Here is a 13,687-nt window from a genome sequence, read left to right as displayed (position 1 = left end):
TGCACCGATCGGGTCAGTAACGATCCTGTCTACTGTCCCGAGCATCTCGCATGCTGGCCCCAGGCCATCGGTCTTACTATATAGCTATATTTTGATTAATCAGGAAAAGGCATTTCAATAGTTCAAGTTAATAACATCAATACTGATATTAATAGTATTTTTATGTATTATAGAATTACTAAAAACAGTGAAAGTTTTATCTTTAAAAAAATAAACACTACATTCCATGTCCTCTGAAGCCATAAATATCAGGAATCATTCGAGTGGAATGAACCATCTTTAGGAATCCGAATAGTACAAGAGTTTGCTTTTATTTCTTTTGTGTGTGTGTGTGTGTGTGTGTGTGTGTGTGTGTGTGTGTGTGTGTGTGTGTGTGTGTGTGTGTGTGTGTGTGTGTGTGTGTGTGTGTATGTGTCCAATTTGTTAGCCCCTGATAACTGTTCCATTCCCTATTTAGAAAAAAAAATGCTGCATAAACATTATTTTTCCTTTTGTGTTCCATGAAAGGAAAATTCATCAAAATTTTTAAAAGGCACAAGGTTTAGAAAATGTTGACAGAATAAATTTTTTTGTTTAACAAACAGTGACTAAGTGAAGTGGGCCTGCACAAGTTAGAACAAATCTAAACAAGAGAAATGTGGGAGGAAACAAATGTAAATAAATAAAAAAGAGAATAACTGACCTTCCAGGCGCTGGTTCTCCTTCTCCATTCTGATGAGCAGAATTTGTTGGTGGATGGCTTTCTTCCACAGGCCCCTGTAGTCAGCTGGGCTCCGCTTCTGTCCGGCTGAGGACTGCTCTGGGGACTGAGGGCCCGTCTGATCCCCCTGATCCTGAGTCAGTGCCCGAGGAGAAAGTGGCAGCAGCTCCCGACCGTCCATGTGGTCTGGAAAACAGCAGATGCTCAACAGAATGTCTTGGATTCACGCTTTTAGTTGCATGGAATTAATTTATAATAATAAAATGTACTATGATGGGACTAAGACCATATCTAAAACCATAAGGCAACAAGAATAAATGACTATACTTTTAACATTAAGATAACACACTTAAAAAAGGATTTTTGCTTTCATTTGTTCATTCTCATATCATTTATAAACTATGTTCATTTGTGTTGGAACAACATCACTGTAGAAAAACATTTACTCAACTTAAAATTGTAAGGCAACTTGAGTCAACTTAAAAAAGCTCTGCAGCAAGTTGCCTTACAATTTTGAGTTGAGTCAATTTTTTTACAGTGATGAAAGAATTGTGTGGAGCCCAGCATTTTTTAGTGTGTGTGTGTGTGTATTCTGTATGTTTAAGTGTGTAAGTATATTAAAACGAAATAATCATTACAACAGATTTCATTTGCTGTTGTTACAAATTTACAAAAATATATAAATGATACTAAAGTTGTAATTAAGATTATTCTAATATGCTTTACATGAAAATACTGTAAATATAATAATAATATTTTTTGGGTGGTACGATGGCTCAGTGGTTAGCATTGTCGCCTTACAGCAAGAAGGTTGCTGGTTCGAGTCCCGACTGGGTCAGTTAGCATTTTTGTGTGGAGTTTAAATGTTCTCTTGTGTTGGCGTTGGTTTCCTCCGGGTGCTCCAAAGACATGCACTATAGGTGAATTAAATAAGCTAAATTGGAAATGGTGTATGAGTGTGAAGGCAAGAGTGTATGGGTGCTTCCCAGTACAACTGGAAGGGCATCTGCTACGAAAAACATATGCTGGATAAGTTGTCGGTTCATTCCACTGTGGTGATCGCTGATGAATAAAGGAAAATGAATGAATAATAATTTTTTTTAATTATTTGCAATTTTACCAATTTCTGAAAATCCTACATCTATTTTTTTTAGTCATTGTTATTATACACAACTGTATATACATGCTATATCGTTGTTGTCAGTGTTATTTATATCATGTGTATACATATATTACACATTCTATAGTGCTTTGGGGTGTTATTTTGTGCTCTCAAATACCAGTCAAACAGAGATTTACCTACAGTTAGCAGAACAATGATTTATCCTGTTAATGTTGACTATAAATAGGCAGCTGGTAGGACCGGGTGTAATGTTGCACCTGTCTGCATGTTTACCCACCCACGTTTTGCATCGAATCAGAGGGTTTGTTCATGGGTGACGCCACCCTCAGGAAAATCTTCTGCCGCCAAGAAACTCTGCGCGGAGGAGGCACCAGGGTCAAAGAGTCAGTGCTGCAACCTGACAGAGACCTCTTTCTGCCCTCGCCATTACCACTACACACACACAAACACACACACAGAGAAATAAGAACACATAGCAACAATGAGCAACTATTATAATCTGTATGATCTCAATACGGGTTGTCAAACCAGTTATAACAAAGTGGATCTGTAATTTTTTTAAATATAGAAAACTCTTTCAGCAATGCATTTAGGCAAAAGCTCATGAGCAAAAAGAAGCAGAGAGAGTCATAACAGATGTTAATCACTTCATGCATAAGCTACATAAAAGAGTTCCTGTTTTGTGGAAAGAGAAATGTTATTAGGAAGTGTAAATAATGAAGAACTGAATGATGCCTACAGAGAAAACTTTGCAGAGAAATCAATAATCAGATCTTGTAAAATGAATGCAACATGATTATCTTTTTATATCTTGTTTAATTAATTCATTTATTTATTCATTTATTAATTAACTATTTATTCATTTATGTTTTTATTTTTTGTGGGTAATTCTTAAAATACAACTTGTTACAGTAAGAAATCGGATGCAATCTCTTTTTTGTAATCAGTAACATTCTCGTAACACTTTATTTTAAGGTTTCCTTGTTACACTTGTTCTGTGTACTTACTATACGGTTAGTTTTAGATGCTCATAAAACTATGTATAATTAATTGTAATTATTAATGTAGTAAGAGTTTATAGCAAGTATGTGTAATTAATGTTATTCATTAGTAATTTAATTGTTGCACCTTAACAAAGCCACCTTACAATAAAGTGTGACCCAGATTAGTTACATTTATTGGGTTATCAAATATTGTAATGCTGTTACATGCAACAAGTACTCACTTAATTCAGTTTATACTATACTTCACCAGTTAATGATGTCTACGTTTAAATTAATCTGCATGTAAACAAGTTACACAATATTTACAACTTAACAACGATTTAAGAAACAAATAAAATAAAACACAATTTGTGGTTTATTTTATGCCAGCATGTATAGAAAAACCATAATTTTGAATTGTCTTTACACAAATAATTATATAATTATGCATACAGCTATAGGAAAACAATACATTTGGAAATTCAGTTTCTCTGGATTTTTATTTTATCATTACATGTGAGTAAAATGCAAGTACATTGCTTATGAATTTTAAATAAAAATATAATTTTAAACACAAAAATCCTAGATGGTCAAAATTAGATGTTTTCAGACATGTTTATATTACAGGGTCCTATAAACATAGTACCTAAATTAACACCCCCAGTATATATACAGTAGTACCATAAAAGTCGATCATTTCGCTTACACTTAGCTCATTTATTCGTTAGTTTTCTTTTCGGCTTAGTCCTATTATCAAACAGGGATCGCCACAGCGGAATGAACTGCCAACTTTCATAAATTCATTCATTTTCTTTTTGGCTTAGTCCCTTTATTAATCAGGGGTCACCACAGCGAAATGAACTGCCAACTTATCCAGCTTATGTTTTACGCAGTTTTATTATGACTGGGAAACATCCAAACACACTCATATTTCTTGTATAGGATTAAGATGTGATAAAATACAATAAGTAAATAAGATGTTTTTTAGTTTAAGAATTTCTTAATTTTTGTTCATTTTTTGAAAGCAGCACAGCACAATTATTAAAATAACACCATAACTTTAAATTCAAGCACTTTCAATGACCTATGTTTGTTTTTTTAAGTACTTTCCAGGCCTTGAATTCATACGTCTGAAATTCAGGTACCTTCAAGAAGCGTAGGAACCCTGATATTAGTTGTAAGAAAACACAATACCAATGTTTTAACATCAGAAGAGTTGAGATGTCCATATTTGGTAGAATAACTCAGATTTTCAACATCAACAACAAATGCTGACTTTCATTATTTTGACTAATTGTCTTTTTTCTACTTTAAAATCTACAGAAAGAACAACGTGTACTTAAAATGTAATCAAAATCCTTTTTAATCATCTCGCTAGTCTCTCCTTGTTTTCCTCCTACCTGCGTAGTTACCACAACAATACACAGACAACAGCAAAGGACACTTCAGACAGCATTAATGAAAGCGCTTTGAATGTTATGCATTAAATGTCGGCTAGAGAAACGGACCAATCCTGATCGCCGCTCAACAGACAGATGTGAAACACAATCAATTAGAAGAGACAGCTGGTGACATTCAGCACACACAGCAAGAGAGAGAGAAAAGAAAACCTCTCTTCAAGAAAACAGAGCCGAGCCAAGGATGTGACATTTTAAATGTTATCTCCTCCTCTCAGAGAATTCACAGCACTGGATCATTACAGCCCTCTGTGTCAAACAAATGAAGGGCAAATACACAGAGAAACACACCATTTGTCAGTGATATCAATGTGTCTGTTGTAAAGATGAAGAGGAGCTTGATTTTAAAGCCACTTGAAGTATCAAACAGCATTGTCTTGTTAAGAGATCATTGGGAGAGAGTTGAGTGTAATATTTTACACATGGTTTCACTGAATGTTCTCTATTCTAATCCACTCACCCTTGACAGTCCGTACTATAACTTATGCTCACTAACGTGAATGACAGGAGCATTTGTTAAAGGGATTGTTTACTTACATGTTTTTCAAAACCGTATGACTTTGTTTCTGACAAACATAAAAGACAACGTTTTTTTTTTTTTTTGCCAACTGAATTGGTCAGTTATTCCTCAAGTAATTTCTTAATTCCTGTACACACCTATGTAGCTTTTGTAACAACACACAATCTGAACATGCAGCTCAACTCCTTGTTCAAGCTCTTGTTCTCTCCAAACTGGATTACTGCAACTCTCTACTAGCTGGGCTTCCAGCTAACTCTATCAAGCCTCTTCAACTGCTCCAGAACGCAGCAGCACGAGTGGTCTTCAATGAACCTAAACGAGCACATGTCACTCCGCTGCTAGTCCGTTTGCACTGGCTGCCAGTTGCTGCTCGCATCAAATTCAAAGCTTTGATGTTTGCCTACAAAGTGACTTCTGGCCTTGCTGCTCCTTATCTGCTCTCACATCTGCAGATCTATGTGCCCTCCAGAAACTTGCGTTCTGTGAATGAACGTCGCCTCGTGGTTCCATCCCAAAGAGGGAAGAAATCACTTTCGCGAACGCTCACGCTCAATCTGCCCAGTTGGTGGAATGAACTCCCTAACTGCATCAGAACAGCAGAGTCACTTGCTATTTTTTTAAGAAATGACTAAAAACTCAACTATTTAGTCTCCACTTCACTTCCTAATCTGCAATTGCCTCTCTGAATATCACATTAACTGTACCCAAAAAAAAAAAAATACTAATACTACTAATACTTCTCTTCTTAGACTTTACAGACCTGAAACTTGCCTATAGCACTTATTCATTGTTGCTCTTAGTTGTGTAAATTGCTTCCTTGTCCTCATTTGTAAGTCGCTTTGAATAAAAGCGTCTACTAAATGACTAAATGTAAATGTAAATGTAACAAATAAGCAAAACAACAATCATTGATTTTCACTTTTCAAACAAAAGCTCACTTTGACAATCAAAGTATTATAATTGTATCTGATATATTTAGCTGGTATATTTTTGGTATCCGCTTAGGTGTTAGGTGTGACCTCACACAAAGTAGCTTTCGGGTTCAAGCACCATATCAAATGTATGGGGAGATTCAACAAATGGTAATAATAAACGTTTACAAATCGATACTTTCGCAAATCACAATCACTATATATATATATATATATATATATATATATATATATATATATATATATATATATATATATATATATATATATATATATCCATGCCTATTTTCAGATGGTCAGATAGGGATTTGTTTCTTATAAATTGTTAAAATATTGGTGTTTGTGATGCAGCATGTCCACAGACTGTTGTGTACATTTCTTTTTGAAATTCACTGTATTGTGTGATATGACTAAAAAGTGGTCATAAACGAATATTTTCTCAATTCAAATGCCTTCAAGTGCCTTGGACCTAGAAAGGCATTTCCTACGTTACAGACACGTCACAACTTAAGCATAAAATATAGCTGCTATATTTTTTTAATCTTTGCATTAGCAAGATTGAATAATTTTACATCTCCCCTAGAGTAAAACAGGAGAGTTTTACCATTTTATAATCCATTTAGCTGATGCCCAGGTCTGGTGGGAGCACTTTTAGCTTAGCTTAGCATCGATCATTGAATCAGATTGAACCATTAGCGTCTTGCTCAAAAATGGCCAAAAAGTTTTGCCATTTAAAGCTTGCTTCCTCTGTAGTTATGTTATGTACTGACCGATTGAAAATGAAAAGATGCTATTTTCTAGGCTGATATGGATAGGATCTATACTTTCAATCCAGCATAATAATAAAGGAACTTTGCTGCAGCAGTTGCAATGATATTACGCAGCACCTGAAAATAGTCTGCAGCACCAAAAGCACTTGCACCATCAGTTAAAATCTGTGTACATTTACATATAGACACACACACACATACGTATACATATACATAAAGTATATAGTGCTACTGTTAGCTAAAATACAATAACTTACTGGTTAAATCCACAGATACAGTGTGTTTTGTTTTCAATTGTGACTCCCTGAATGATTATAGAAATGATTAGCAACAGGCTTGATTCTGATATCTCACATCCAAACACAACAAAAATGCAGCAGCGTCATTTCAAAGTATCTTCAAGCTCAATTATGCTGAAAACACCATTCTGAGCTGGTTAAAGATCCTGACCTGGCCAAGCTAGACTCTATACTAAACAAACACCACAAAAACACCGCAATATCTGATGTTCAGGTATCCATTTTACTCTATTTAAGTATTCATTTAAAAACATTTAAATTTAAAATCACTTCAATTGTCCAAACAAGCCTGTCAACACCTGCCTGGGAAACATCCATAAACACATGTACACTACGGCCAATTTAGCTTATTCAATTCACCTATATCGCATGTCTTAGGACTGTGTGGGGAAAAGGAGCACCGGGCGGAAACCCTTGCCAACACGGGGAGAACATGCACACTCCGCACAGAAATGCCAACTGAGCCAGTCGAGACAAAAACCAGCAACCTTCTTTCTATGGGATGACAGTGCTAACCACTGGGCCACCACTGGGTTGCCTTATCCAATATTAAAAATCATAAATTATACTCAGTTTTCAAGCACAATAGACTACAAACAGTATTAGTAAAGAGTTTGGAAATAGTTGATGGATGTGATATACAGCAGGTGATAAACGCTTCTTTTTACCAATAGTTAGTAAAGACGTCAACATGCAACTGAAGTTTAGCACCCCTCTTGTCCAGTGAGCAATATCGAAATCCATCAATGCTGACATGAAGAGCGATAGAGAGTAGGTGAGTACAGAAGTGGTTCTTCTCAAGTGGTGCCACAGTGACTGAAGCCATTGGGTTAAAAAACAGACAGGCGCAGAGAAGAAGGCCAGCGCCATCAGCGCCATCAGCTCCAACCGCGGGACCCTGAACGGACCGATGCTCTTCTCACCTCTTTAGACTCCCGCTGTCCGACAGGGAGGCTAGCGAGCCAAGGGAACCCTGGTAAAAGCTTTTCAGGAAAGTAGGGGTGTGGAAGGAGGATGAGAGGCCGAAGTAGGACTCGCTCTCAGAGACACTGCGCACTCTCGAGAAACCAACGGTGCTGAGGGAGCCAAACATAAAAGGCCCACAACAAATACATGTTACTTACACAGGCCTAAACACTGCCATTGAGGAACAAGATAGGACACATCAGTGCTTCTAAGGAGACCAGCATAACAATTTGAGCTTTTATCAAGAAACTGAAGAATCTTTCAGGGTTTCAATTTAAAAGCAAATGTTTAAAACATAAAATATATGAGCTTTTAAAAGTTTCATATAAATAATTCTACACCAAATACTATTAGTTAGAGTTAGATAATATATTAGCATGTGACAAATATACATCAACAAAGCAGGATATTTTAGTGATAATTAGTGATTACTTTTTGTATTTGTTGGATGCTCATTCATTTCCATGTATAAAGCAACTAAAATCTACAATTAAAATTTTATGTAAAAAATTAAATGTTAAATGTATAAATAAATTGCATATATGCACGCATGTATAAATATCACCCAGCAATTTAAAATTGATCTATATCATCTGCATTTAAAATGCCCTTTAAAACTTCCCAAATACATTAGTGATTTAAGGGGTTTTCAAAATTATTTAACATTTAAATACAAGTTAAAGAAATGGCTAAAAGCAAATCAAGTTTGTAATCATGTGTAGTTCTTTTCTCTAGCTTTTTATGAAATTCTTATTATATATTTAATCCTTTTGATGTATGTAACTTTACTGTTATTATATGTGTAATAATGTGTTTTTTTATTTTAGTTGTCTTTTTAAAATCTGGCAGGGACAACAGATGAAAACTAGCTCTTGTGTTTAACTATGGCTTATTTACAGTTTTACTGTTGATTAATGAACAATGTCCCTGTTAAATAAAACGTAATAATAATTTATCCAAAAACTTAATAAGTGACCATAAACTGACAGCCCTAGGTTTACAGTTTGTGTTAATACAGTACATTTGACTCTTTAAAAAGACATCAAAGCAAAATTAATGAATAATTCAAAATATATTTAAGTAAAATAAAATCAAAGAAATACACAATATGGACGAATTGACATTTATTTTGAGACTTTAAAAAAGTTATATTTCTAAAACACTGAAAGAAATGGATTGATTAATATATGGACCCTTTTCACAAGCCTGTTATGAAGCGTTTAACAGTGATCACCATATTAAATCCTTGAAAGTTTTTAATATTTAGATTTTCTTTAAATGTATGAACATTTATATGTCTTAACAGTTGACGTCAGAATTATTTGCCCCCTGTATTATTAGCCCCTCTTGTTTATTTTTTCCCATATTCTGTTCAACAGAGATAAGATTGTTTCAAGTGGCTAATAATTTTGACCTTAAAATGTTTTTTTAATTAGATTTTATTCTAGCTGAAATAAAACAAATGAGACTTTATCCAGAAGAAAAAATATTATGAGAAATACAGTGAAAATTTCCTTGCTCTGTTAAGCATCATTTGGGAAATATTTAAAACGAAAAACAATTCAAAGGGGGGTTAATAATTCTGACTTTAACTGTATGTATGTACATTGTCATCTTTGATTCAAATTACAAAAAGCAAATAACCGCTTGTGTGAGACGTTTTTAACACAGAGTCTTATGAGACAGGAGAGTAAATTTGATGTTATTCTCTCCTCTGACTGCCATCATCAGTTTACACAATTGGTTTCTGAACGTCTTAACAACATCATTGTAGAGTTTTTTTTTTTTTGTTATTATTTGAGCAAATAAGATCGTAAAACAATTATTTGTTTAATTCTACCATTCATTGTGCTCTAAGATTCATATTCAGTCGTCACTATGACGACTTCCGCTACTAAGAAGCCTGGAAATGTGAAAAGGGTCTATTGACAACTGTTGAATGCACTGAATCTAAAACAATGTAAACAGCCCAATATTGTTTTTTACTTTTTTATGTTTTGTATTTTGTTTATTATTTCATGTTGAATATTGTAAAATTTTAGATTTTTAAAATGTAAAAATGTTCTGTTGTAAAGTTTTAAACAGTTCTCAATAAAAAAATACAGTAAAAAGAAAACCCCATTAACAAAATGATAGTTCATTAGAATCAATAAATCTTTAAACAATTAAAATCACACAAGCATCACATCCTTTAATTTTAGTCATTTACAAAATGATTTAAATTAGTTCTAAATCAGACTCTATGGCATGCCACATGAGTCATAGCAGTCATGCTAAAATCAGCTATAAGCATAATGATGATTATGACAAACTGTTTTCAGCAGATTTGCTGTGACCCTCCTCACATGACTCCAGAAGAACAGCTGGAAGGATATATGACTATCACATGAGCGCAAACAGGAAGTGATGCGTTACCTGCTCTGCAGCAGCTCTGGGGCCAAAGACTGTTGGCGGCGCAGAGGAGCCTTATTGGCCTGAGAGGAGACGTCAGTGAAGGAGATCTTCTTCTTGATGGGCGGGTGGCTGAAGGTGTGCGCCCGCCGCCGGAACTGTGGGGCATCTGGGTCTTCTTCAAGGTAACTGGGTGGAGTCCCGGGTGGAGAGTCGCCAGGGGAGTCGCCCTGCTGGGTGAACAGAAAATAAACACATCATGAACACAAAACACATGCTTCTCAAGGTCTCTTTAAACTCAGCTTATCAAAGCTCAAATTCAACAAGGAACAATTGCAGACAGAAACAAACAATCAACCGAGATATGCACAGACAACCTTCATGTTTCAGACAAGGCAAAAAAAAGGTATACTTTATGCCATTCTCAACCATAAGCTAAATAAACAGTTTTACTGATTAAAATATAGCACATTAGATATGACATTTGCATATTGCATATGTTGAAAATATATTTTTAACTGAAACTAAATTTAATATATTTTTAAAATCTAAAATATATTTAATTTCAGCCTCCATATACCAAAATATAATTCATTCTATTATTACAAATTGCATTGTAAAATAATTTATAGTATTTAAAGTGTATGTATACATGAGGTTTTACATTGCTACTGTAAAATATTTTCTTTAAAATTATATACATTTTCCAAAACAGTACAAAAAGTGATCAAAAATATACTTGTAGAAAATATATTTTTGCAAATAAATATTTTTTTAAAAATACCTTGCCAATTATATATTTTTAAATTTAAATACTATGAAATATATTTAAAGATAGATTTGAAAATACACTTTCTACCGTATGGGTAATTCATCCAGCGTTCTCCCTCTCCCCGCAGCCTGACTCTCTCTTTGCTTCCCCAAGCAGAAGTAGCAGTATTGGCGGTAACGTGACAAAACACACGCTTTGCCATCTATTGTATGTTAATAGTGTGTGTGTCACAGCAGAGACACACACGTGAGCCTCTGGAGGTGGACCACAGCACAATAGAGGATTCTGGCAGCTGTTTGCAGTAATGGCTCTATAGGAAGGGTCTTTCCTCCTGACACTGTTTCCTGTCTCTACAGTGGTTCCTGAAGCCTTGCTCAGTCAACAGTAAAGCCAGGAAACGGCTGCTGAACGCTCTCTGCTGCTTCACAAAGCCTGTTCACTTCCTTCAGCTGCCTACTGCTAAATTTGGGGAAAACAAATCTTCCAAACAACATTACGCCTCTTTTGGGATGGTAATGTTAAGCAAACAGGGGTCAAGCATTTGGGACTAGTTAGTTGAACATAACTGTCAAAATGGCTGAAAAAAGTCATTGTTTTTGCAAAATGGGTCTACAGTATATTAATAAATGCCAATATTTTTCAACAGGGTTACACAAAGACTTTTTTTCTGATTACTGATTAAGAATCTCTGGTCATTTCCATACTTGTAGATTGTTTGCTTTGTTACAAAACCACCAGTTACAATGTTGCAATTTCTTCTTGGCTCAGTTCACAATTTCTGTCACATGCAAGCAAGCCTTCATCCCATTAGTCACTTGTAGTCAAGCGCATAAAAGTTAATGTTCTGCTCATATTTTCTATAATTATGACCCTGGGTCCACAAACACAGGCATAAGTGTCATATTTTTAAAATGTAGATTGTTAAATCATTTGAAAGCTGAATGTATAAGCTTCGTACTTTGTCAGAATAAGACTATTTATAACTGGAATACAAATATTTTTAATGTCTGGAGATTGAGGTTTAAAAAATAATTAAATAAATAAATAAATAAATAAATAAATAAATGCTGACAAATAACCATTAAAGTTGTCTAAATGAAGAGCTTCTCTATATAATAATAATATAATAATAATAATAATAATAATATTACTAAATAAAAAATAGTTTTGATATATTTACAGTAAAAAAATTACAAAATATGGAACATCATCTTTACATAACATTCTAATAATTTTTGGCAATATCTATAATTTTGCCCCATACACTGTATTTTTGGCTATGGCCAAAAATATACGCATTCAACATAACACTGTTTTTGTGGTCCAGGTGCATATTTTGGCTCTATTTTTCATTGCTGTTATATTATTTTACAGCTTTACTCAAGACTCAAGGTTGTGATTTTGACAGCTGTTACAGCTGAACAGCTGAAATATCTACTTCTGACTACATTTCTGTGCCTTTTAATAGTCTTTGCTCAAGGTTGACCTACCATTCATTTAAAAGGCATGCTGCATTTGTTAATAAATGCTGTGTTATTCAGTTGGGGTTGCATAATGATATTTTTCCACTAGTTTTAGATTTCTGAATTGGGATTTGAAAGAGTATTTTATCACCTGCTTTGATCCAAACCCGATTTTAAAACTGTTACAAAGTTTCGATTTCTGTTTTGCTCAGGTTCATTTTCACAACACAATATTTGTCACATGCAAGAAAACTCATCCCCACAGCCATATTTTGTCTTTCTTTGTGGCTGTTATTGTATTCTTTTATCTTTTTGAGCAACTATCAAGGCTTTGTTTTTGATCGTTTTTCCTTACACAAAATTTATTATATTTTTCCAACAAAATTAAACCTTTCACTTTATTAATCTAGAGTTAATTCTGAAAAGCATTAGAAAAACAAATGATCACAGACCAAAAATTTAGGTGTGGATCCAGCATTATTGTCATGTTCATACATTCAAATTGTCCATAATATTTTCAGGTGTTCAGTGGTCAAAAATTAAAAAAGGTTAAAAAAAAAAAGATATTTTTTTTGTGTTTTGTGATTCATGTTTTCATCTCCACTGACCTTAACACTGGGTTGGTGTTGTATATTATGGTCCAAAAAATAACATTCTTCTGTTATTCTTCTTTCTGAACATTCTTCTATATTCTGTTCTTAATAAAAACATCAGTCATTTAAAATGAAAGTTGGATGAACTATAAACAACGTGCAATTTTAGGGGGGAAAACTTTTAATCAAGGGATCATATATAGACCCAGAAATGTGAAATCCTAAAATTAAATGAATGTATATAATATATAATAAATAAATATATTAACAAATTTATATATATATATATATATATATATATATATATATATATATATATATATATATATATATATATATATATATATATATACACACACACACACACACACACACACACATACATACATATACATATATATATACATATACATATATACATTTATATAATTTCTTGTACAAAATTATTTTTTCTTATATTTATATTAATTTAATGCTTGTTTTAGATTAGCTATATGTTGGTAACACTACTGAAGATCCTTCAATTCTCAGAACTGATTTACAGTATATACTGAACATGGAGAACAGCCCCTGGCATGAAGCTGCAGGACAGCAGCATGTTGTGGAGAGCTGAAATACAGCGCTCACATTGACAGCTTCTCTGAAGCCACGTGAGGACCCAGTGTGAAGAAAGATCTGACTGATTTGCTTTCCACAGAGACCCGAGCCTACCATCACA

General features: G+C 34.0%; 1 protein-coding gene across 21 annotated transcripts in view; it reads right to left on the bottom strand.

Moving 5' to 3' along the window:
• Positions 1-13,687, bottom strand: part of tbc1d4 (TBC1 domain family, member 4) — a 58,198-nt gene that overhangs the window by 18,404 nt on the left and 26,107 nt on the right. For 7 of the 21 annotated variants that reach the window (XR_015499454.2, XR_015499453.2, XR_015499455.2 and 4 more), the window contains exons 10-12: positions 10,166-10,374; positions 2,101-2,255; positions 683-886 (exon numbers count right to left, since the gene is read on the bottom strand). Coding sequence is in view for 4 of the 21 variants with exons in the window: in XM_087267911.2 (XP_087124037.1) it covers positions 683-886; positions 2,101-2,255; positions 10,166-10,374 (568 nt within the window). In the remaining 17 variants the exon portion in view is untranslated. Of the gene's footprint in view, positions 1-682; positions 887-2,100; positions 2,256-7,707; positions 7,861-10,165; positions 10,375-13,687 lie in introns of all 21 variants that reach the window. The other 14 variants (XR_015499447.2, XR_015499448.2, XR_015499449.2 and 11 more) reach the window with 3 other exon arrangements.

This window comes from Danio rerio, chromosome 9 (genome assembly GCF_052040795.2).
Source record: "Danio rerio strain M-AB ecotype USA chromosome 9, GRCz13ab, whole genome shotgun sequence".
Classification (NCBI taxonomy): domain Eukaryota; kingdom Metazoa; phylum Chordata; class Actinopteri; order Cypriniformes; family Danionidae; genus Danio; species Danio rerio.
The sequence above is the reverse complement of the archived record's forward strand: the minus strand, read 5'-3'. Positions and strand labels throughout refer to the sequence as shown.